Here is a 26,534-nt window from a genome sequence, read left to right on the forward strand (position 1 = left end):
TTTCTCTGTGTAGCTCTGGCTGGACTGGAACTCACTCTGTAGACCAGGCTGGCCTCAAACTCAGAGGTCTGCCTGCTGAGTGCGGGGATTAAAGGCATGGGCCACCACTGCTCAGTTTTTCATATAGCAGCTGTCATTGTCAACAACTGCCATTGACAGAACTAGACCTATTTATTTTCATGTTCTGTGTATACTTTTGAGAGTTCATGGGTGCCTATGGAGGTTGGAAAGCTGAGCTCTGAACTGCTGAGCCATCTTTCTAACCCTTACTTTGCTATTTTTGATGAATGTTGCAGAGGCATTTTTAAAAAAAATCTAGTATGACTGGATATTTACCACCTGAATTCAATTTAAGTAAAAGACGCTAATAAGGAATCACTTGCTGGTCAAGACTCAGGACTTGCTATTTATACCTATTTATTTATACCTTCATATTTCCACACTCCTTACTTAAATATTTGTTTAGTAAGGTCATTCAAAAACAGCTTTCTACTTAGCCATATGTCAAACACCGGGTACAATGAAGGTTCCCAAAGCCAATAAATGGCATAAATTACTTATAGAATCAGATACGATACTACCCAATGGGAAGAAAGGCAAAATGGAAAGTATTGTCATTAAAAGGAAGCCTCACGTAATAATGATCCTTACAAAGTGATTTATTATTGTTATCAGTTTCAGGCCTGATTATTAGCCCCAACTGGTTTGGAGCTTGCTATGTAGACCATGCTGGCTTTGAGTTTACCATAATCTTCCTGCTTCAGGCTCTCAGGGATTAGAGGTCTGTGCCACTATACCTGGCTTGTTGAGTTATGGTGTTAGATTACTAACAAAGGTGGTTAAGAATATGTTTGTTGATCACCATCATGATGATGGTTTCATAAGGTCTAAATGTGTGTAAAATTAATATAAATTAACTTTATTATACAACATGGCAAATTGTGACCTGGAGGTGTAAGCTAAATAAACCCTTTCTTTTCCTCTTTAATCCCAGCACTTAGGAGGCAGAGGCAGGCAGATCTCTGTGAGTTTGAGACTAGCCTGGTCTTCAGAGCAAGTTCCAGGACAGCCAGGGCTAAGCAGAGAAATCCTGTCTCAGAAAATGTACATTTAAGTATTTATTTGTGTGTGTGTGTGTGTGTGTGTGTGTGTGTGTGTGTGTGTGTGTGTGTGTGTGATGTGAGATCAGAGGACAACTTGTGGGACTTAGATCTCTCCTTCTAACATGTGGGTCCTGGGGACCAAACTCAGGTCACCAGGCTAGGCAACAAGACTTTACCAGCTGAGTTATTGTATCTGCTCTAAGTAATGATATTAAATGATGAAAATCTAAGGAAATCGAGAAGGTATGCCCCAAAGCCACACAGTTCAACTCAGTAACATAGATTTGTACTTTATTGGAATTTGCATCCTGAGAATAAAATTGTATCTGACAAGTGAACAACGACAGAAGCAGCAGTGGGAGTCTCGGAGGCAGGTAGCCTTCATTTGGCACAGCTGTATATAGGTTGAGTTCTTCCAGGAGAGTCAGTCCTGGACTCAAGGGGGAAGAGGAATTCATTCCACAGGCTACATAACACTACAAGATGCATGAAAGTTCTTGGTTTGACAGATAAAGCCACTATTATTCTCTTCTGATAAAGCTGTCCCAACAGGAATCCTCTGCCAAAAATGGAGAAGTTGTTTCATTTTCAATCAGGTTTTTTGAACAATGCCAGCTCTGTAGCTATCTGGATGTCCTTGCAGTAGATTCATACTTGTATGTAATTAGTCCAAGGACGGCAAGCTAGCTTGGAGATTATATAATTTCAAACATTTGTAACTTGTTCCAAAGTCCAGGCATTAGAACAATGTTCAACTATTTGCTTACGATACAAACAGAAAAGCAGGAAAATTATGCCAAGATAAAAGCAAATCAAATAAGCAGGAGTAAAAGGACCATTTGAGAACTTATTGCCTTGATTATCATACAGGCTTTACACACAGAACTACTTTCGGATGCTGAGAAATTGTTAGTTAGACTAATGCTAGAACATGACACCAGAACACTGCACATTTGCGATCCTGTATGTGTATATGGACATACCCCATTGAATCAGTTCAGTGCCAGAATCCTGAAACAAATCAAAACTGAAGGCAAATTATAATCTGTATTTATAGCTCAATCTACTCAATTCTAAATTCTCTCTCTCTCTCTCTCTCTCTCTCTCTCTCTCTCTCTCTCTCTCTCTCTCTCTCTCTCCATCATTCAGGGACTAGGAAGCAATGTGTTGAGAGGCCAATAATCTTAGTGCTTTTACAAAGTGGCTCCCACCATTTTCATCATATGGATCTCTAAATTCCTTCCCCATTTTCAAGTATATATTAAAGTACACTTAAGGACAGCTTTCTCAGTTCCATTAATTACAAGCACACTTCCATTCACAGCTTTAATCAGTGTCAGTAAGCAATGGCAATAGACAGAACAGGAAAGAACATAAGCAAAATGCATGGTGAATCCATGTCTTGTTTGGCTGGTGTAGAAGGAATGTGTGTGGCCATTAGTGTTATGGTTTGAATTAATAATTCTTGAGAAAGACTCAAGGCTACTTTCCACTGTTATTTTTATTTACTCTAACCTGAGGGCCACTGGTTTATACCCACCTGCTTTCCTCCCTAAATCAAGTATTAATATAGTACAATCACTCATGGTTAACAAATAGGGCATTAGAAACAAAAATGACTTGGAAAAAATAAGTCAATGGTAACACTTACTCTGTAGGATGTTACTGAGAAAGAAAACATAACAACACAGATCAAAAGTCACATCTACGTAGAAATTATATAATCATGCTATCCGATATTTCTTTTAGTCAGCGTCTAAGCACACGGACACGTGAAAAAGACCCTCAATTCCCCTGTGAGGTAGGTCCAGATTATTGTCCCCACATCAGCAATGAGGACATGAGGTACAGAGGAATTAAGCAGCAGAGCTAAGAATTAAACTAGAAGTGACTTGGGTTTGAACTCTATGCCATTTTCCTTTCCACTGAATTTTCTAAGTCCATTTGGATCGATCTTTTTGTGAGTAGGGAATGTGGCGAGACACCGAAACAGATGTGAAACTGAGTTTGCAACTCTTCACACAGTCTAAGTGGATACCATTTGTCACACCTGATACCAACTGCATTGTCCGGATTCCACATGGCAAACAAGAGATCCCAGCTCTCACTTCCTAGGGAAACTACATTCACTTTTATCAGCACAGAGGGAATAAGGTCTACCAGGCATTGGGTTCTTTGCATGTGTTTTGACTAACACACAGCAACTAGCAGCCAGCCAGCAAACTGAACTCAAACGGTGTGCAAGGCACTGTGAGTTTCCACCGAGTGCAGATCTGAGAATAACCATTCCCACACTCTGCACAGCAAATATCTTCTGTGGCTTCTCAGAACCACAGAATGTTAGCTAACCTCTCATTTCCTGTCCAGTCAAGGCTCAACCCTCTACTTTTACAGAGGAAAACACTGACACAGAATTTAGGCCACTTGCCTGGGGCCTACAATATCAGATAGATTGTTTCTTCATTAAGTCTGACTTTGACAAAATTCACAGAAAATGGAACATATTCTCAGGTTGCCATCATCAAAATAAAAAGGCTGGCTCAGAATCAGGTGAGAGGAAAAGCTGGAGCAAGATAAGAATTACATAGATATATATACATATATATACACATACACACTCACACATGGAAGGATATACTTAGAGATACCCTTCAATTATTTTTAGCTCACAAAGTATATGAACAAGTATTAATAAACTTATTCTTTACCACGAAAAATTTCCCAACGGTTCACCACTCAAGGGTGATTTGATAGTTGTAAAATAGACCTTTTTTTTTTTAAAGAAGCAGACTTCTATAGGCATAATTGGACTTAATTTCAATGAATTAAATACTTCCACTCAATTTAGGAAAAAGTATTTCCACTGTGTGAAAGCTATTCCAATTAATCAGATGAGTATAAATTCTATATTTGCCTAGGACATACAGTAAATTCAAATGAAATATTGTCTGTGGTCTTCATGTTCAAGTAATGGTTTAAGGGGCAGCTTATCTGTAAGCAAAAATAAAAGTGCTAATGATTTGTAAAGGTCTCACACATTTGAAAATACCTAATTGTTGTTAGGCTTACAAATGCTATTGAGCTCTCCTAACGTTATCAAAGGCAACAACAACTCTCATTAAAATGGCAATGCTGGCCACAAATACAGCTCATTTCTGAGATATTGGTGTTTACAGGTCATGTTGATATAAGAAATATGGACATTTAATTCTTAAGCGAGTTTTGGTAGGTCTTTGATCAAAGACCATTGTCCTTCCAGAACCATGTTAAACTCTATGCTTATTAGCATTAAAATCACACTAATTTTAAGTGACTAATAGTTCTATTCTGTGATATTTTCTCACTAATATACCACATGATTAAAAGATAAATAAATGGATTTAAGTAAAAGAAATATAATAACCTAGTGCTATCATGCCTAGTTAAAATGAATGATTTCTAATCATTATTAATTCATTTATTCTGCTTCCTTCTACATACCACATTATCTTTGAAAAAGACAAGGCACTTTCCCATCTATTTCTAAAGTTACAATAATCTCTTTCCTAAATTAACATGGGGTAAAATGGGAGCCAAGTAGAGGACATGACTGAGATAAGGGCATGTGACATTTGCCCTTATTTTTTATTAATAATATAGATGTTACTGGCCTTTAAGACAAACTTTAAAATGACCAGTTGGATCAATGTATTAAACCAGAATCTTGGATCGAATGAGAAATAACAGCCACTAATTTTCTTTCTTTTCTTCTCTTTTTTTCTTGAGACAGCCTGTAGCCCAAGCTGGTTTTGAACTCATGTAGCCCAGGCTGGCTTCAAATTCACAGCAATTCTCTTACCTTAGCCCCCAAAATGCTGGGATTAGAGGTGTAAACCACCATGCCAGGCTTTAACTCGAAATCTCAAAGCCTACTGAGATTTAGAAGCTTTGCCTAAAACATGTTTTTTTTTTTTTTTTTTTTTTTTTTTAAACTTTTTTTCCTTTGAAACTACCATAAATAAATGATTCTTGTATATCAACAAAATTATTCTCTTTTTCAGTCAAAATAACTTTCACAAAATACCTGGCTAACCCAATAGAAAATACAAATTACATTCTATCCTGAGGTTAAAAGAAAAAAAGTTTGATGGGATGAATTTAGTGACCACAGTGTACTCTGTCAGCTTAGTACTTGCTGTGGCTAATTTCAATGAAAAGGAACTTCTTCCCGACTCAAACTACAGTCACATAAGAAAGAAAGGAAACAAGAAAATGGACTGTTTTCTGGTATTTCAAGAAACTATGATCTATCAATCAGTATACTGAACAATAAAATAACACAGTTATGAGTACTTCAAATTGATTTGACATATTATGGTAAATATTTTAAATCACAAATACTATTATAACTTGAATTATACTTGGTCACTTCCAGATACAATCTATTCCTGTCTTGATATTTGTTTCATGGAAACAATTCATTACACTTCTTGATTTCTTTTTGAACAAAATGAAGTGTGATTTGTACATGGCAGAAAAAGTTCCTATGATTACTACGATTTGGTGAAATTCTAAGGCTACAGACAAAATGTAAGATTGCTGAGGGCTGACATTCACAAGTAATTATTTTACCAGTGAGAATGAAAAATTCTATATTATGATGGAAATCAATTTTGGTATTAAAACATCACAGTATGAAGCATAAATTTGATGACATTAGCTGGAACATAAGACATAGATATGTTTTTCCCTGACCTTAGCTATAAAACAAGACATTAGGTATGCATTTTCAAAGGCTTCCTTCTTATCTATAAAAATACACCTTCAATTTTGCAGCAGGCAGACATATTTGCAGGCATACATAATATATTAGAACTTAGAGATCTGGGTGGCTAGGTGGCTCAAAAAGGTTTTGTGCAAACCATCAGAACCACTTTATCAAACAGGATGTCCTTCCTCTTTCCATCAAGGACTAAGGATTTCAGATTAGGCATAAGTCTTAAAAGTGCCTGAAAAAGGCTTGACCTTGATGAGATTTGCTGTTCACTGAGATGAGCTTACTTAAAAGCAGCTAAGAGTAGAAGGACAGAGAGAATGTATGTCAGTCACTGCCCATATACAGGCATTCACTTGCAGTTGAATTAATGTTATAAAACATTTGTTATATTATAATTTCAAATTATAGTAGAACCAATGTAGTAATGAAACTCAATTTAATTATGGAAAAAAAACCCCAGAAAGATGCATGTATCAATCAAAACATGTGGCCAATTTACAAACAAAACCAATTTTATCTAAATTTTACTTGTCTTTCCTCAATAATTTATAAATGTTTAAAAAAGATCTTCAATCAGAAGGCTAAGACTGTTTTCTCAACTGACTAGCTTACTATGTAGGTAAGAGTTTCTCTGTGCTCTTTCTCAATGTAGAATACAGGAACTTCAGAGGAGGATAAGCCATGGCTTTCATGGAGGCCTCAATAACTCACACGAGAGGCAAAAATCTCAAGACACTTTGTTTTTAACACAGGGTCTCTCTGTGTAGCCCTGGCTGTCCTACACCCATACTGTAGACTAGGCTGGCCTCAAACTCAAAGAGATCCCTGGCCTCTGCCTTCTGAGTGCTGGGATTAACAACATATGCCCAGCTCTCAAGACTTTTAAAGACCAAAATTTTGTGTATTTTCAAAGGAGGGAAAGGATACACAGGGGAAAGGAAATGAGAACTAGTGAGGCTATAAGATGGGGAGGATAAAAGGAACAGTGAATTAAATGGAAAAAAAAATTCTTGGTCTCAGGTGCAATGCCCAAGATCCGAAGTAGTGATTTCAATTTTAATCCACTTATTAGGAAGGGCACACCGCCCCACACCTGAAATTTAACATACTCATTTTGGCTTTGCCACAAAACAGCATGTTAAAGGTCTCTACATTCAAAAGGATGCTTGCAAACGTCATTCATATTAAAATCTATGTGGAATTGTTGGCAATACATTGATAATAATACATTCTGTAAACCATGGCATACCACATTTTACATTATGCAAAGAGACAATATTTACAAGTCTTTAGGAATTTAAATATTTTATCCACTAACATAAGTGACAGTTTAGCAAAGTGCAGGAGGAAACCAGTGCTATTAATTGCATGTTCTTTAAGAGCAGAGTAAAACCATTTCTAAAAGCTACCAAAAGCTTATTTGGGTGTGTTCAGTAAGGGATTACAGAGCATTAAATAGCCTAGAAAAATGATGCATATTTAGAAACAGTGAGTATGAAAATCATAAGGCAGCATGCTCAGAACAAGGTTTTTGTTTTGTTTCTTTAAACACCAGCACTGATGTCTTTTAGTGTCAACGGTAAATACGGATATATGTTTGCATTTAAAAATCGAGAGTGCAAAACACAAGCCTCATTTAATAACAAAAAGGATGTGCAAATTTTCTTAAATTAACACAAATAAAAGAGTGAGAAGAATAGTCTACTGTTGTAAAGAATAAATTGAACACAGCGAAGGAGACTGTCTCCATTCCAAGATCATCTACAAGGCACTAAGGGTAGGAAATGACAGATAACACAGAAGTGACTGAATGAAACTCCTCAGTCAGGCCGGAATATGGGGTATTTTGGTAAGAATTCTATTAGTATTACCTGTAAAATAAAGACAGAAAAGGATATATTGACAAAATATTTTTCATTTAATGTACATAGCCCACAAAATCTCGTTGATTACCACAGGACTGTATTTTCATTGTGGATTATAGGGAGTGCAGTGCAAGACACAGTTTTCCAAAGAATTAAGTTATGACCAAACAGGCCTCTTGTTTTAAAACAGTACACACTCTTCCCCCCCCCCTCCCGGAGCTGAGGACCGAACCCCAGGGCCTTGCGCTTCCTAGGCAAGCGCCCTACCACTGAGCTAAATCCCCAACCCCTTGTTTTAAAACAGAACTGGCAGCCAACCCTACCCACTAGAACTAACAGCTGCTATTGTCTGATTTACAGCTGCTATTTGCAGAGAGTCAAGCTCTAGTACAGTTTTATATCCCCGTATCTTTTCTTTCAGCCAAGGAGAAGAGATTAAAACTACTTTATACAGATTAGGGAAAAAATAACTTTTCATTTTCTAAAAATTAAAACAGCTAATATTAGTTGAGGATTATTATTTTTGTAAGTTTATGAAATACGAACGAGTAGCTCAAACAGATTGACTATGAAACTCTGACTGCTCTGAAACTCACAGAGATCTGCTCACCCCTGCCTCTCAAGTGCTGGCGCACCTAGCAAGATTACATATTTTCAGTAAAAATTTGTAGCCTGTATTCAAATCTATTTTTGATAGACTTTATTCATTCATTCAATAGTTTATTCACTCCAAGTTAAATGCTAGCCAAATTAAAAAAAAAAAAAAAAAAGCAAAAACCAGTCAGGGATGTGAATTCAAAACAGAAAGTGAATCCCTTAGGTAAGGTTTTTGGTAAGCTTCCACCCCCCGTGGATTTTGCTAGGCAGCAGCTGTTCTTTCTGCCATGTTTGTGTCGCGCTAACAGAAACAAAGGGTATACAACATTTTCAGCTAAGCCCAGGAGCTGAGACTTTGTCAAAGATGCAAATGATCTCTAAACTTATGAGATACTTCAGGTTGGCCACAAAGCCAAAGAAAATGAATGGTGGCCTCTGCACCCCAACTGACAGAACTCTGGCTTGAGAAGCTAAAAGGAACGATCAGCAGACAGCAAGCACATGGGGTAAAAATCCAAAGAATGTAATCAAAACAGCTTCATACTTACATACTCCATCATATTGCTAGTTTCACATTTCCTTTTAGTCAACTTCCAGTGCAGAGCCAGCTAAAAAGGTAAGAGTTTGGTTAAGTATTCTTCTATCATCTTTGGCCAATTATATTTTAATATATCACTAAAAGTACAATGTAGGCTGCATGAGACAAAACAGCACATGAAAACCCTTATTGAGAAGGCATACTAATAACTGGGGAATAATCTATTAGTTCATTCCTTTGTGGACTTGGTACTTACTTTTTCAATTTGACAATGCAAATATATGAATGGAGCACTTACTTGCTTATGTGTCTTACCTTGTGGTATAATCTGTTATTCTCCCATTCTAGTAACTTCTGAATCGATCTTCTGGTCTAAGAAAAAGAATCAAGATTCTGTGAGGAGAGGAGCTGAAGAACATTATAAACTACATGTGTCTGTATTTTTCTGTTTTCTTGTAAGGTAGAATTAATTTCTCCTCTGGTTTTTCTATTACAAACCAAAGAAAAGTCAATGTATTCGACAAAAACTGCCAATGGGTGGTTACTGTATAGCTAGAACAGATCCACCTGTCTATCCATCTATCCATCAGTGAAATTTTAATTTATGCTTTTCCATACGAAGTCTGCATAAAAATTGTCCAATGGTATGTGGCCATGCACTGCTCTGCTATAAAAGTTTCCCCACAGTGCTAACACAGAACAGCAACAGTTGCAGGCTCCGTGCAGATATTCACAAACCTTTCTCAGGACTACTTTTTCAATAAACATCTCATGTTCCAAACTAAGGTGGTTCAGCACAGAAAGTTTTCCTAGCAGAAAGTAAAGTTTGAAATAAGAGAAGCAGTAAGGCAGGAAACAGATACAGGCTGAGTTTCTCCAGTCAAATCTTATCAAGATGCAAGCATTTTTGTAGGGAGTTAGAAAAGTAAAGCTTTTAAAACCACTCTAAGATTACCAGGAATTTTTGATTCTTATTAAATTGATTCTTATGAAATTTTAATAAATTTCTGATTAAAATGAAAGAAGAAAAAAAACTAGATGTGGTACATGTCTCTAACCCTAGCTTTGGAGAGGTGAATCCTGAGAGTTCTGGGCCAGTCAGGAGTCAGAGCCACATAGTGAGACCCAGCCTCAAAATAAAGAATAAAAAGAACATAAGACAGGAAGAAAAGACCCATTTGTCAAACAATTAAAAATAAAAATCAGTAGAAAAGTGAAAGACCTGTGTTTTGATCATGAGAGGAAGCATTTATATTGTTGAACTGTCTACACTGTTTTAGTACAAAAGAGAAAGAATATCCCAAAATTTGTATGGAATCATACAACACACACACACACACACACACACACACACACACACACACACACACACACACACACACACACACACCAAAGAACTGAAAGAATCTTGAGAAAGGGGCTGGAGAGATGACTCAGTGGTTAAGAGCACTGACTGCTCTTCCAGGGGTCCTGAATTCAAATCCCAGCAACCACATGGTGGCTTTCAACCATCTGTAATGGGATCTGATGCCCTCTTCTGGTGTGTCTGAATGAAGACAGCTATAGTGTACTCATAAAATAAATCTTTAAAAAAAAAGAATCTTGAGAAAGAATGAAGGTAGAGATATCACATGTCGTGATGTAAAACTATACTTGAAAGGATAATCAAAACAGTATGACACTAGTATAAAAGTCAGGCAGTGTAAAAGAGGCTGGAGAGATGGCTCAGTGGTTAAGAGCACTGACCGCTCTTCCAGAGGACCTGAGTTCAATTCACATGGTGGCTCACAACCATCTGTAATGGGATCTGATGCCCTCTTCTGGTGTGTAGGAGTACAAGTCAACACAGTGCCCACATATATATAATACAGAAAGAAATCAAATTGATATATGCTAAAGGAGGATAGATATAGTATCATACAAATATTAAACTAGGAGAGGGCAGAAAACAAGCACCTGATACTTATTCAGAGGATTGGGGTTCAGTTTTTAGCACCCATACTGGGAGGCTTACAACTATTTATAAGTACTGCTCAGGGGCATTTGACACCCTTTCTGGACTCCATGGATACTAGCTTTTTTTGCACACACACACACACACACACACACACACACACACACACACACACACATCATACAAAAATTAACTCAGAATGAATTAAAGGCTTATATAACAGTTTACAACCAGTAAAAATTCTTTTAAAAATATCATAAATAACAAGCTTTCTGATACTGTTCTTGGCAGGTTTTTGTTTTTTTTTTAATATAACCATGGGGGTGGGGCAAAACCAAATAGAAAACCCTAGACCTCTCTCCAACTCCCCTTCACGCCCATCCCTAAAGCCTGGAGAAAGGAAAAATAAAAAAGAAACCAAAGGGTAACACGCATAAAAAGGCAACAAACTGGGGTTGGGGATTTAGGTCAGTGGGAGAGCGCTTGCCTAGGAAGCTCAAGGTCCCCAGCTCAAAAAAAAATAACCAAAAAAAAAAAAAAAAGGCAACAAACCACAGAACCAGCAAGGAACCAGTCCTACTAGTGGAAGACAAAAAAGCTCTCCAGGCCTTTGTCTTAAGCCGCTAAGCTTTTGTTTCAGGTCAGGAAGGTGAGAAAGGAGCCAGCCATTTTAAAAAGTTTGCCACCTTTATTACTTAGTCATGGCCTCTCATATCTGTCTATCAGAATCTGTCTAATTCCTGGTCCTCAATACAATGACATATGAATTTGTAGGACACTTTGGAGCCATTTTTCTCCGTGGTCAGACAGTGTTTGCAGAGACAGGCAGAATCCCTGATGCGAGGGAGTGGGGGAAGGGTTAGACATGCATTTAGCAGGGCATAATAGAACGTACCGTTAATTCCACCACTCAGGCCGGAGGCAGAAGGATCTGTGTGATTTGAGGCCAGCTTGGTCTATATAGCGAGAACGTGTCTCAAAATAAGTAATAGAGAAATGTGCATAAATACCTACACTTTCCACCAGGCTCGAAGCAGAGATAGGGCTTTGAGGCTAGCCTGGTCCACATACTGAGTTCTAGGATAGCCAGGGATATACAGAAACACCCTGTCTGGGAAAAAAAAACCCTAAAATATTTTAACTTTCCCCAGTGTTTGGTTTTGTCTGTTTTGCCTGTAGTCACTTTGGTAATTCTGACACAAGGTGGTGCTCTGAGTCCAGGTTTGCACTATAGTCTCAGCAGTTCTCAACCTGTGAGTCTCGCTCGACCCCCAACCCTAGATAGTCTGCATATCAGATATTTACATTACAGTTCCCAATAGTGCCGAAATTACAGTTCTGGAGTAGTAACGAAAATAATTTTATGGTTGGAGGTTATGACAGCATTAAGAACTGTATTAAAGGGCCCTATCATTTAGGAAGGCAGAGAACCACTAATCTAGAGCTTTATAAAGTAGGAAACTGGTAAGGGAGGAAGATGGCATGTTTGGCAACTTGATTAACTAAGGGTGAGTGCAGCCCTCCATGCTGCCTCACTAATAAGTAAGTATGCAGTATGAGAACCATCTTACTCATCAAACCAGATTTGCATTTATGCACAGGCACTAAAAAGGACAGAGGGATTTGGCCCACTGATTTCTCAGGTGCTGTCTGCCATTTGTCTTTCTCACTGGTCTCCACTCACCAAGTGGGCTAGGTTGGCGGGCCAATAAGCGTCCCCAGTGCTAGGATTACAAACAAAGGCTTTTCTTTTTTTTCTTGAGGGTTCCAGGAGATCAAATTCAAGTTTTGCAAGGCAAGGAGGGCTGGTGCTAACCCCAGCCCCAGGTGTGCATTTGAATAATGTTTTGAAGCTATTGCTGTCATTTCAGTTCAAAGGCATGCTTTCCTCTTCCTCCTTTCCAGGAAGGCCAGGCACACCTATATGAGGATTATAAACGATTTACATTCACAGCAGCAGAGAGTGTGCCAGGGACTGGGTGAAGGAAGAAAGAGGTGTTGATTAAGTAAAATGAGGTTTTAGTCCTGCAAAAAAATAAATTCCAGAAACCTACCATGGAAACACGGGGGGGGGGGGCGGTAGATGTTGTATATACCTAAAGCACTCAGAAGATAGGTATTTTTTCTTTCAGAGGCTCAGATCTGGTATGAACAAAGGAGAAGTGTCAGAAAAGAATGGAAAGAAGGTAAAATCAGCATGTGGTTGTGTGTGTGTGTGTGTGTGTGTGTGTGCACTCGTGTGTGTTTGTGCACATGTTGCACATGTGTGCATTCTTAGCTCATTTCAAAGGTAACAGTTTGTTCAAGGAAACAATAGAGCTAACTCAGTGATGGTAGTTGTAGGTAAGGAGATGAATTAATGGCAGAGATGTCACAGTGGACAGGAGAGAGAAATGGAGTATCTGCACTCCTTGGGAAAAGGCATGTCCCATGAGTATTTGATATTTGAATTTTAATCAAGAGTCCTAAAGCTCTATTGTTTGAACCAGTAAATAAATGTAAGGCAATCACTAAAGAAGTTTATATTCTTGAACATCTAAATTATCTGAATTTAAAAATTAGAATCCCGGGGGCTGGAGAGATGGCCCAGCGGTTAAGAACATTGTCTGCTCTTCCAGAAGTCCTGAGTTCAAATCCCAGCAACCACATGGTGGCTCACAACCATCTGTAATGGGATCTGATGCCCTCTTCTGGTGTGTCTGAAGAGAGCTACAGTGTACTATCCTATAAATAAATAAATCTTTTTTTTTCTTTTCTTTCTTTTTTTCCGGAGCTGGGGACCTAAACCTAGGGCCTTGCGCTTGCATAGGGCAAGGGCTCTACCACTGAAGCTAAATCCCCAACCCCAAATCTTTTTTTTTTTTAAAAAAGAAGATAATAAAGTCAGACATAGTGGCTTGTGCTTTTAATCCCAGTAAACGAGAGGCAGAGGCAGGTGGATCTCTGTGAGTTCAAGGCCAGCTTGGTCTATAGATCGAGTTCTAGGACAACAAGGGCTACTTAGTGAGGCCTTTTTTCTGGGGTGGGGGGGAGAAGAGATAAGAAAATATTGATGAAGTTAAAGCTTTAATAAGAGAGTAAGAAGAGAAGGGAACAGATATAAGTTAATAAGTACTAATAGAAGTGATAGGAAGCCAGCAGTTTTCATCTCATGAACTAGGAAAGGAATAGTCTTAACATTTTTTTTAAAACCTGTGACTTGATCATTGGCAGGAGATGGAATAATTATATGAAGGAGACAAAACTCACTGAAGGAGAAGAAGCAATCTGGATGAGCCTATAGCAAACAGATTAAATCATGGGCTAGAGAGAGGCTTAGTGGTTAACATTTTCCACTCTTTTTTTTTAAATTTTTGAGACAGGGTCTCACTATGCAGTTCTAATTGTCCTTGTATAGGGCAATTATTTCCATGGCATTCAAACCAAATAAAGATACTATACAAAAATATGCCTGTAGGACTGTGGTGGTGCATGTCTGTAATCCTAGCACTCAGGAGGCAGAGGCAGGTGGATGTCTATGAGTTTGATACCAGCCTGGTCTACAGAATGAGTTCCAGGACAGCCAGAGCTACACAGAGAAACCCTGTCTCAAAAAAACAAAAACAAAACAACAAAAACCAACCAAGAAACTGGGATCAATTGAATCAAATCAAGTGAAAATCAATTAATTAATCAATCATATTAGCAAATGTAAAGAAGAAAAATTAGTGATCATACCAATATATTTAGGAAATGCTTTTCATAAAAAGAAACACATTCATGATGAAAACCGTGAGTGAACTCAAAATAGGAAGGAACTCCTTCAAATTGATAAATAATACACAAAAGCACAAAGCTAAATTTATAGCTAAGAACACTCTTGTGACAGCTGAGGGCCATTGCCAATATTCCTATTAAAAATCACAGGGACTGACATAGCTAATATCATATGACAAGAAAGAAAAGCCAGAAAGAATGGCTGTTCACAGTCCCACAACAGTTTACCATAGAACAGTTCTGTTGGCTGGTCCAGTATTAAAAGAAAAATAATTAAAGCTGAGCGTGGAGGGACTGGAGAGATGGCTCAGTGGTTAGAGCACTGGCTGTTTTCCAGAGGTCCTGAGTTCAATTCCCAGCAAACACATGGTGGCTCAAGCAATTGTCAATTGGGGATTGATGTCCTCTTCTGGCATACAGGCATACACACAGGCAGAATACTGTATACCTAATAAATCAATCTTTTTAAAATGCAACAAAACCCAAACCAAACAAAACCAAAACAACAACAATAACAACTACAACCAAAAAAAAAGAGGACATAGATCTCTTAGCCTCTGTATTGTTAGAAAATGGTCCCATTGGAAGTGGACTGTTGAGCATACTCTAGAAGGTATGCAGTCCTTTTTCTAGAAGCATCCCATCCCTGAGATATTAAAATGGGGGATAGCTGGGGCTGGAGAGATGGCTCAGTAGTTAAAAGCACTGACTGCTCTTCCACAGGTCAATTCCCAGCAACCACAAGGTGGCTCACAACCATCTATAATGAGATGTGATGCCCTCTTCTGGTGTGTCTGAAGACAGAGTACTCAAATACATAAAAATAAATAAATACTTTAAAAATGGGGATAGTGGGGTTGGGGATTTAGCTCAGTGGTAGAGCGCTTGCCTAGCAAGCTCAAGGCCCTGGGTTCAGTCCCCAGCTCCGGAAAAAAGAAAAAGAAAAAAAAATGGGGATAGTTGGGCATGGTGGCACATGCTTTTAATCCTGGTATTTGGGAGGCAGAGATAGGTGAATCTGTATGAGTTAGAGAACAGCCTAGTCTACAAAGTGAGATAATACCTCAAAAACAAAAACAAAAGCCCAATAACAACCCCCAAAACAACAAAAACAAAACAACAACAGAAACCCCAAACAAACAGGGCAAAGATGTAAGTAGAAACCTCTACAAAGAAGACACACAAATGGCAAATAATCTTGTGCGCATGTGCACATGTACGCATGTGTGTGCACACACACACGCAAATCTGATCAATATCATATGACTTTGTAGAACTGGAAATCTAGCAACGAAATATTACTGAACATGTTTTAGAATGCCCCAAATGTAAAAATATTGACAGCATCAAATGCTGGGGATGACCTACAGAGAAATCCTATTCACTTATGCTAGGAATGCAGAATGCTATTGACAGTATGGAGTTTAGCAGTTGCCTTCAGCACTTCCTGATCAGCTGTGGTGCTTTTTAAAGAGGTTGTGAAACATCTGGGGAAGAAGGCTTGTGGGGGTGGGTCGCTGAGGCAGGCCTTTGAAAGGTTCTAGCCAGGCCACGATTCTGACTTCAGTTCCCTGCTTTCTGACTAGCCATGACATGGATGAGCTGCAAATTCTTGATGCCACAGACATAATTGTAGCCATGGCATTCCTGCCTCAATGGACTATATTCCTTGAAATCATGAGCAAAGCTAAGGCCTTTGCTCCCTACGTTGTATTTGTCAGATATTGTACAACAGAACATGGAAAACCAACAAGACAATATGAAAGAATGCCAGATTTAAAAAAAATAGCGAAGTCAAAAAAACAATTAAATCTTTCCAAGACCCTCGGTACCTTGGAAAGTGACTGTATTCAGAGATAGAGAATTGAAGGTGCTAGTTCAGTACAATACAAACGAGGTGTTATGATGTGGTGTGCTTTGTTTGACACAGGGTTTCAAGCTATGATCAAATTTGCTAGGTAGCTAGCTGAGGCTGGCCTTTAACTCCTGATCCTTGAGATCACAGGCATGAGGCTATGATTGGTATTTTATAGAAAAGAAGATTAGAATCAGACATGCAGAGGGACTTGTGAACATATAGGAGCAAGACTGTAATTACCTGGCCAGAAAGACTCAGAAAAGCAATCCTTTTGGAAACTTTTCTTTGTCTTTGTTTTAGCAAGGCATAGGGTCTTCACTCACTATGCAGTCCTAATGTAGCATTTACTTCTGCTGCCTGTGGATCAAGATGTAGAGCGCTCAGCTCCTTCTCCACCATTATGTCTACCTGAACACTGCCATGTTTCTTGCGATGTTAACAATGGACTAAACCTCTGAACCCATAAGCTAGCCCCAATTAAATGTTGTCCTTTATGAAAGTTCATGGTGTCTCTTCCCAGCAATAGCAACCCTAACTAAGACAGGGCTCCTAGCTTCTAGAACCGTGAGGAAATACATTTTAGCTGTTTAAGTCACCTAATCGGTGGTACTTTGTTACTAAAGCGTCAGCAAACTAATACATTGTTATTAGTCACCTTAAAAGTAAATAGATAAAAAAAAAAAAAAAAAGTAAATAGATTAGGGGTTGGGGATTTAGCTCAGTGGTAGAGCGCTTGCCTAGCAAGCTCAAGGCCCTGGCTTCCATCCTCAGCTTTTGGGGGGGAGGGGGAAAGTAAATAGATTAAACTCTCAATTAAAATGTAGATATTTTCAGAATGGATTAAAACCATAACCCTTCTATTTATTATATTATATACATGACACTAAATTTAGAACTAGAACTAGGGATATAGATAGATTGAAAACAAAAGGACAGGGCTAGAGAGATGGCCCAGTGGTTAAGAGCACTGACTGCTCTTCCAGAGGTCCTGAGTTCAATTCCCAGCAACCACATGGTGGCTCACAACTGTCTGTAATGAGATCTGATGCCCTCTTCTGTGTTTCTGAAGACAGTTACAGTGTGCTCAAATAAATAGAAATAAATAAATAAATAGCAACCAAAACCAAAAAAAATAAAACAAACAAACTCCAGAAAATTTGTACAGCTCCCAGTTTAGAATTATGAGACTTCTGAGTGTATAAATGAGTGGGTCTCTAATTCTTGTGCCTTCTTTTGGGATCTATTCTTTCTGTTTGCCTTGTCTAACTTTATTCGGTATGATAGTTTTTGTTTTATTGTATTTTATTTTGTTCTTTATTGTTATCTCTTAGAAACCTGTTCTTTTGTAATGAGAAACAGAAAGGGATCTGAATGTGAAGGGAGGTGGCAGCGGGGCGGGCTGTGAAGAGGAGAGGGAGGGGAACGATAATCGGGACAGAAGAATTTACTGTCCATTTTCAATCAAAGGAAAAAAAAACACAGAAGCTTGTATCTCACAATTCTGGAGGCTTGGAAATCTGTGATCAAGAAGCCAGCATGGTTGGGTTCTGGTGAAAGACTTCTTGCTAAAATGTTGAGAGAGCTTATATATATACACAAGGAGAGACAGAGATGGTGATGGAGAGGCAAAGGAGGCCAGAAGTGGAAGAGAGAATCTCTGGTCTTTTCATATAAGGGCAACAATCCCATAAAGACTATACCTTTGCAATTTAGAGGGCTGCATAATGAATTTGGTGAAGGTATAAACATTCAGTCACTAACAATATAAGCCAGTAAATCAGAGGATAAATCTATCAAGAAGAGATAACCATTATAAACATACATGCAATGAGCAAGAAAGTCAAAAGTATGTTTAAAAAATGGACTACACTAAGGTGAAAATTAGGGAATTCTATAATAACAAAGACTTTGATATCCTACTTTCAATAATTGATAAAGCAACTATGCAGCTCAACAAAGAAATCCATAAAGGAAGAAATTAAATGCCATACTCTGAAGCAATGAACAGTCCACGGAAGCCACAAGCAAACCGAGAATATTGAATGAAAGCAAACTACCACATGCTAAATGTACAGGCTACAGCTAAAGCAGTGCTTGGAAGGAAAAGGAACTGTACGTGACTGTGGTAAGATAGAAGGCTGCCCTCACTCAGTAACCCGATTCACACCTTACGGACTAGAGAAAAGCAAATTAAACACAAAGGCAACAGAAGGAAGACAAAAAGGGAAAACAAATAGGAACAAAAGAAAACACCGAAAGGTCTTGCCTTTGAAAATACTGGCAAATATGGCAAATGTCTAGCTTCGTAAGAAGACTCAAATGTCGAAACTTTACTATCAACCTTTGGAATGAAGAGCGTGGCAGCATGCCAAGCTGAATGATATGCATGGGGATTAGATAACCTAGGTGAAGGGAACAAAGTCCTGGAATTGTCTCAAATACAAATACAAAATGGGAATAAACCAGAGTACATCTGAGTAAGTCAAGAGAGGGCATGCAAATCAAGCCCTTGCCAACACAGGAAATCCTAGGCTTTACTAGTACATTCTCTCAAATATATTTAAGAATTAATATTAATCCTTTTAAAACTCTCCTGAAATATGATAAAGAGGACGGAGCACTTCTTAACTTTCCGAAGGGAAGGGAAATGGAGAATGACTGCTTACTGGATATAGAGTTTTTCTTTGGGGATAATGCAAAAGGTCTGGAATTGCATATTGGTGATGGCTGCATGGCATGTTAATATATTTAATGCTATTAAATTATACAATTGAAAGTGGATTCGCAGGTAATTTTTGTATGTGTTTCTATACAGTAAGAGACATTCTTGCTTTCAAAGCCAGCTATGAAGTAATGTATACTGTATGAATGCCCAGTACACATTGTCCTAGGAGAAAATATGAGAGGGAAAGTATATCATACTTGCTTGGGATTGGGAGGAGGGTCTGAGGAGAAATCCAAAGTTACTATAAATGGACCCAAACTTTCCTTTTAAAGGTGATGGAAATGTTCTAAAGTTAGACTGTAGCAATAGTTACCAAAGTACTATTTGTAAATATGTCAAAATTAAGTGATTCATTTTTTTTTCTTTCTTTTTTTTTTCTTTTTTTCGGAGCTGGGGACCGAACCCAGGGCCTTGCGGTTGCTAGACAAGCACTCTACCACTGAGCTAAATCCCCAACCCCGTGATTCATTTTTTTAAAAAGGATTTTTCTATCTATGTATTTACGAATATGGATACTTTGTATGCATATCGGCATGACAGAATAGGGCATTGGATACTTTTGTAGATGGTTATGAATTGTCATGTGGTTGCTGGGAATCGAACTCAGAACCTCTGAAAGAGCAGTTAATGTACTTAACTGCTGACCCGTCTCTCCAGCACCATAGGATTTTTTTTTAAAGATTTATTTACTGTATATGAGTACACTGTAGCTGTCTTCAGACACACCACAGGAGGGCATCAGATCCCTTTACAGGTGGCTGTGGAGCCACCTTGTGGTTGCTGGGAATTGAACCCAGGTCCTCTGGAAGAGCAGTCGGGGCTCTTAACCACTGAGCCATCTCTCCAGCCCATTCATTTTCTTAATATGAGTAAGTTTTATAGCATGTAGGTTCTTTCTTTAAAAAGTACTTGAAAAATAACTGGATAGGTGACTCTCCCAATTAACTCTGTATCAAGTTAGCTCAGTGTCAACTACTGTACATAAGAAAGCAGATGAAAATCTTCCATGGAGCTGAATATAGTGGTGCACGCCTTTAATGCCAGTGCTCCAGAAGCAGAGACAAGTTAAGTCTGTGAATTTCAGGCCAGCCTGGTCTCCATATATATAGTAAGACCCTCATCTCAAACCAAACAACAACAACAACAACAAAACCCCAACAAACCAAAAACCAAAAAATGAAAAACAAAAGCTCAGTGGTTAAGGGCACTGACAGCTCTTCAAGAGGTCCTGACCTCAATTCCCAGCAACCACATGGTGGCTCCACAGCCATCTGTAAAGGGATCCGATGCCCTCTTCTGGTGTCTGAAGACAGCTACAGTGTACTTATATACATGAAATAGATAAATCTTAAAAATCAACAAAAACAAAACCAAAACCAACCAAACAAGAACATCTTATGAAGTAAAGCAGTTAGCCAGTAAAACTGACTGAACAGTGAATTCGGGAGCAGGAGCGCACTCATTAGCCTTTAGTATTACTTATGTTATGAACATAAATATTTCTATAAATGGCTATGGGCAAATAGTGGCTGGGCTGGGCAGTAGTGGTTTATGTTTTTAATCCCAGCACTTGGGAGGCAGAGGCAGAAGGATCTCAGAGTTTGAGACCAGCCTGCTCTACAGAGTGAGTTCCAAGAAAGCCAGGGCTACACAGACAAATCCTTGAAAAGGCCAGAAATCCAAAAATCCAAAAATCCAACCCCCCCACCTTCTGCTGCCAAAACAAAACAAAACAAAAAGGCCACAGTGGCTGGAGCTATGGATGTAATTCAGTTGGTATAATGCTTGCCCCGCATACACCCAAAACCCTGGATTGCATTCCCAGCACTATATAAACTAAGCATAGTAGCACTATAGTAGTATATATAATCCTAGCATTCAGAATTGGATGCAGAACTGGAAGTTCAAGGCCATCTTCACCGACAAGGTGAGTTCAAGAACAGCCTGGGATATGAATCTCAACACACACACACACACACACACTCTCTCTCTCTCTCTCTCTTCCTCCTCCTCCTCTTCCTCCTCCTCCTCCTCCTCCTAAAAGGTTCAAAGGCACGCTACATTTAAGTTATAATACTGTATGGAATAGTTTCAAGTCTTCTTTGCACAAGAGAACAGAAGGTATTTTATAAAAGGCACAAACGAAATGCTTGAACACAGCTTGCAGATAGAACTATTTGTCTTTCACCACAAGCCTTATTCCTTTTCTATATGACAGGATGTATGCATAGGGGTTTCATTTTTATTCTCTTTTAAAAAATACTTAGATTAGGGGCTGGAGTGGTGGCTCAGTGGTTAAGAGCACTGGCTACTTTTCCAGAGGACCAGGGTTTAATCCCCAACACCCACATGGCAGCTCACAACTGTCTGTTACTCCCATTTCAGGAGATCTGATACTTTCACACCACCATGCAAGCAAAACACCAATGCACATAAAATAAAAATAAATCATTAAAAATATAAAACGACAAATAAGAATGTAAACATACTTAAAATTAAAAAAAAAAACCAAACTAGCCAGGTATGGTGGTGCACTCAGGAGGCAGAAGCAGGCAGGTCTGAGTTCAGGATAAGCCTGGTCTACAAAGTGAACATAGGATAGCCAGGACTACACAAAGACACCCGGTCTTGAAATACCACAAAACCAAACCAAACCAACCCAAGCCAAAACATGGAGTCAAGCATGATGGTGAATTACAAGTTCTGCTTTATAAAACACAGGAAAAGGAAGGCTCTGGCTTCTAAATAACCCTCTCAATTTAACAAGGTCCAAAGTAAAAACAGAGAAAGGTTTAAAGTAATTTCATATTTAAGAGTGGTGGCATGACCAAGCCATAGCTCCTTCCATAGTATATGTTAGAGCAGTTAAGTCAAAACTATGTGGTAGCCACAGTTAGCTCTCATTAAAGTCTAGTCTTCTCAGATCTTTAGGTTTTATAAGAAACAGGCTGGATGGCACAAATCTTCTTTTAAACATTAACTAATCAGCTAAGTGCCAGGGGTAGGATCTAGAACTTCACACATGCTGGGCAAGTGCTGGCTCATTGGTCTGTGGTTTCAGGATTCTATTTTTTAAAGTTACTTATTTATACTATGTATGTGAGTGCACTGTCACTCTCTTCAGACACACCAGAAGAGGGCATCGGATCCCATTACAGATGGTTGTGAGCCACCATATGGTTGCTGGGATTTGAACTCAGGACCTCTGGAAGAGCAATCAGTGCTCTTAACTGAGCCATCTCCCAGTCCCCAGGATTCTAATTTTTAAATGCAGATAATAATTTAAATGGTCAAAAATATAGAGAAATGGTTTCATTCTTAGGGTAATTAATGATTCACAGATTGACACTAAAGGATCATTTTAGAGGGAATCTTATAGAGGCCAGGCTGGCCTCAAACCCACTATGTAGCCAAGGATAACCTTGAACTCTTGCTTCTACTGCTTTCCTGTCAAGTGTTAGGATCACAGACATGCTATCATACATGATTTATTCAGTGTTGGAGGGCTTTATATATGCAGGATAAGTACCTTACCAGTAGAGCTTTATCCCCAGCCTGAACTGTCATTTCAAAGATTATTTTTGTTATTTTTTTTATTTTTAAAAAGATTTATTTATTTTATTTATACGTGCACACTGTAGCTGTCTTCATACACACCAGAAGAGGGCATCAGATCTCATTACAGATGGTTGTGAGCCACCATGTGGTTGCTGGGAATTGACCTCAGGACCTCTGGAAGAGCAGTCAGTGCTCTTAACCGCTGAGCCATCTCTCCAGCCCTTTTTTGTTATTTTTTAAAATGTGAGTATGTGCATGCATGTGGAGATCAGAGACTACATGTGGGAGTTGAATCTCTCTTCTACCATATGGGTCTGGAAATTGAACTGCAGACTTGGCAGGCTTGTCACCAAGTACCTTTACTGAGTCACCCTGTTGTCCCTAGTATAAACTCTTTAAGGGATACCAGAGAATCAGCATCATCTCAGCTTTCATTGAATATTCCATCAGAATACTCATAGCACAAACACAGGACATGAAAACATGTTTCTGTTTCAGTTCCTCTGATACAGTTATTGAGATGGACAAAGCAAAAATAAGTTTCAGGGGAGAAATATCCTTGATAGCATTAAAACCCCAAACTTCGTTTCTCAGTGATTGAAACTGGCTACACCGGGACATCAAATCATGATTTAATTTCACCTGAGGCTTTAAAATAAAGGTGGAGGTTATTGATTTTAACTAAAGATACAATTAAAAAATTGTGTTGTCATCAGCTTTTGAAACTTGTAGAAAGTCAGTTGAAAATACTATACTTGTTTTGACAAACAAATTAGACCGTATTGAAAGCAAAGCTGTAAGCTGCTGGTGGTTATTAAGGGAATCAGTAATCTACTTCTAAAAAGTCATAGGGGAGCTGCACCTGTTGACACATGCCTATAATCCCAGTTGCTTGAGACTGAAGCAAAAAAAGAAAAACTCAAACTTTCCTGGCTACCCCAGGAGTCTAAGATTACCCAGCCAGGTATGTATAGGAGTTTTTCCCCCATTAAAGATTTATTTATTTCTTATGTATACAGTGTTCTGCCTGCATGTATGCCTGTTGGCCAGAAGAGGGCACCAGATCCGGTTACAGATGGTTGTGAGGCACCAAGTGGTTGTTGGGAATTGAACTCCGGACCTCTGAAGAGTAGACAGGGCTTTTAACTGCTAAGCCATCTTTCCAGCCTAGTAGTGTGAATTTTTAAATCCTAGTACCCAGGAGGCAGAGACAGATGCAGACAGATCTCTGTGAGTTCAGAGTCAGCCTGGACTTATATAAAAAGTTTCAGGCTGGTCAGTGATACACAGTAAGACCCCATCTTGAAATCAGCCTGGGTAACTTAATAGGATCCTGTATTAAAATAGAAACAAGGGATAGGGCTATATAGCTCAAGGGTAGAGCACCTGCCTGGCATGTACAACACTCTAGGTTAAGAAAAAAAAAAAGGCACAGGGTTGGCAGCATTTTATTATCTTTCTTTTTGAAGTAATTATGAAAGAACTTAAGAGAAAATGCAAGATAAAACGAGTGTTTCTTGACAATATTTCCAACTTAGTGGACTAATTGTTATTTACAATAAGTCCACTTACATGCATTGATAATAATATGCAACTACTTTTTTTTTTCCATGAGAGTTGCCATTTAAACAAATTAGTAGGTAGTAGGGAAAGAATTTTAGGTAAAATGGGTATTTTTCCCTCATTGGATTTAATCATAATTTGTATGTATGTGTATACATACATGCACATGGTTTATATGCACATGTATGTGCATGTGTCTGTATGTGCTCATGGAGACCAGAGGAAAAAGTCCTTCTTTATCTCCATCCTATTTCCTTGTGACAGAGTCTCTTGCTGATGGCCACAGTAACCCTTGTTTTCACCCATGTCTGGCATTTGACATGGGTGCTAGGATTTAAGCGCATATGCTTGTGCAGAATTGTTGCTGGGAATTGAACAGCAGTATAATCCCCGCCTGTTAATCAGACTTTTCAAAGATGTCCTCCCACTGGGGAAAACAGCCCTGAAATAAAAATGAAATTTTAAAGTAGACAAAATGAAGGCAATGTCCTAAATGCATGACACAACTATAAAAGAATGTTACTATGCCGCGTTCAAGCCTATGGGCTTTCTTCTCCTTTGAGGACTGCTGGTCCTTCTGCTTGGCTTCAGAGCCAAAGGTGCTCTCCAGTCCACCTGCAGTTCAGAATTATTTTAAGCCATCCCTTTGGGTTTTCCTTTTTTTGGAAAAAGTAATCCATATATATTTGAATATATAAATTAAATTGCATTTATTGCAAGTGGTATAAGCTCATATTAAGCAATAAAGTATTGATAAAGGCTGAATAAGTGACTTCTTTTGTCCCAGAATTTCTTTAGCTTTAAAATAAAGACAGCATTGTTCTGGGAGTTAAATAAATCGTGGAAACACTTCGAACACATAATAAGTGTCCATAAATGTCAGCTCCTTTTATTGTCATACAATAGGCTGGTTATACTTACTCTTTTGTTGAGACAAATAACAGGCCACAGGCTGCACCCCAGGGTACAGCAGCAGCAGAGACATCCACATAGCAGCCACTTCACATTGACAGGGAGAGCCTTTTTCAAGCACGAGTTCACGCGGCCAATGCTGGTCTTAAATTCTTCTGGAGCCACCTAGAACAGGGGAGTCTCTGTAAGAGTTTGTGGACAGTTCCCCATGACCTTTAATCGTAAGGAACATGCCTTATCACAAATATTTCAATGTCTAAATACATTTTCTCCATAAATCTCTATGATAGACTCCTGGAAGACTTAGCGAGTAAAGCAATACAATTTCATGCTTTTAGAACTTTGCACTGTATCCACAGTGCTCTGAAATGACTAACAATAAACTGAGAGCACCAGGACTGATAGGAAAGGAAACGAACACATCAAGCACTTTTGTTGGCAAACACTCTTGTTATGGCAATGGTGCTCAGATCTTCAGGCACCCTGACTCAAAGCTGGGTTATGGTTAGAAGTCTAAGACAAGACCACAAACCAAACAACTAACCAGCGGACATGGGATTAAAACAGGCATTGATAATAAACTACCTTTTTCCCCATGAGAATTGACATTTATTCCTGAAGTTGTCAAAATCATCACCAAGGATTCACCAGGGGTGCCAAGGGAACAAGGAGGCTCAAACACTGATTGGGGGTTGTCAGTTTAGAGGGAGGTGGAATGGGTAGGGGAACCCCAGCTGTCCCCCCCCCATCTAATGCCACAGAAAAGGGTCCTCCTCTGGCCAGCTCCCCTCCCCATCACCATGTCCAGTTTTTCTCAAGGGGAGGTGGGTTGGGGACTTGGGAAGAGGTTGTAGTGTGAGTAGGGCCCAGGAGGGAGAAGAGCACTGGGGGTAGGCCCCCCCATTTCACATGCACTCACAACACTGATTTCCCAGGGAGCAGAAATTGGGGAAGCCAGCTGAACCAGCGCAATTACTTTCAAATAAACTCTCTTAATACCTTTTTTTTTCTTGGAAATCTGTAATATAATAGTTAAACCTGATGCTGTTTTCAGGGAAATACATTAACAAAAAATAGTATCTGGTAATTATGTTTAAAGCTGTTTCCTAGCATTCAGCGCACATCAGACTCATAACCACTCTGAGTTTTGAAGGCTGAAAAGTGTTTACACAAATTTCATATTTCTAGTTAATTACCTGTTCCTGGAAGTAGCTGCTTGCGCTTTTCTATAAACAATGACAGGGTCTATTCAAAACCATGAGTGGGATGCATGTTAGTTAAGACTTGAACCAAAAATTCTCCTTTCAAGTTACATGATTCAAAGGAACATTAAGAATAGTGTGTTTTTG

The 26,534-nt window shown here is 38.8% G+C and overlaps 1 protein-coding gene across 1 annotated transcript in view; it reads right to left on the minus strand.

The window, feature by feature from the left end:
- Window positions 1-1,373: 1,373 nt before the first annotated feature.
- Window positions 1,374-26,534, minus strand: part of Chic1 (cysteine rich hydrophobic domain 1) — a 42,249-nt gene continuing 17,088 nt past the window's right edge. Inside the window, exons 3-6 of the mRNA XM_032889663.1 lie at window positions 25,195-25,350; window positions 9,175-9,231; window positions 8,870-8,929; window positions 1,374-7,730 (exon numbers count right to left, since the gene is read on the minus strand). Coding sequence (XP_032745554.1) covers window positions 7,680-7,730; window positions 8,870-8,929; window positions 9,175-9,231; window positions 25,195-25,350 — 324 coding nt within the window. The 3' untranslated portion in view covers window positions 1,374-7,679. The remainder of the gene's footprint in view (window positions 7,731-8,869; window positions 8,930-9,174; window positions 9,232-25,194; window positions 25,351-26,534) is intronic.

The sequence above is a fragment of the Rattus rattus genome, chromosome X (genome assembly GCF_011064425.1).
Source record: "Rattus rattus isolate New Zealand chromosome X, Rrattus_CSIRO_v1, whole genome shotgun sequence".
Taxonomy (NCBI): domain Eukaryota; kingdom Metazoa; phylum Chordata; class Mammalia; order Rodentia; family Muridae; genus Rattus; species Rattus rattus.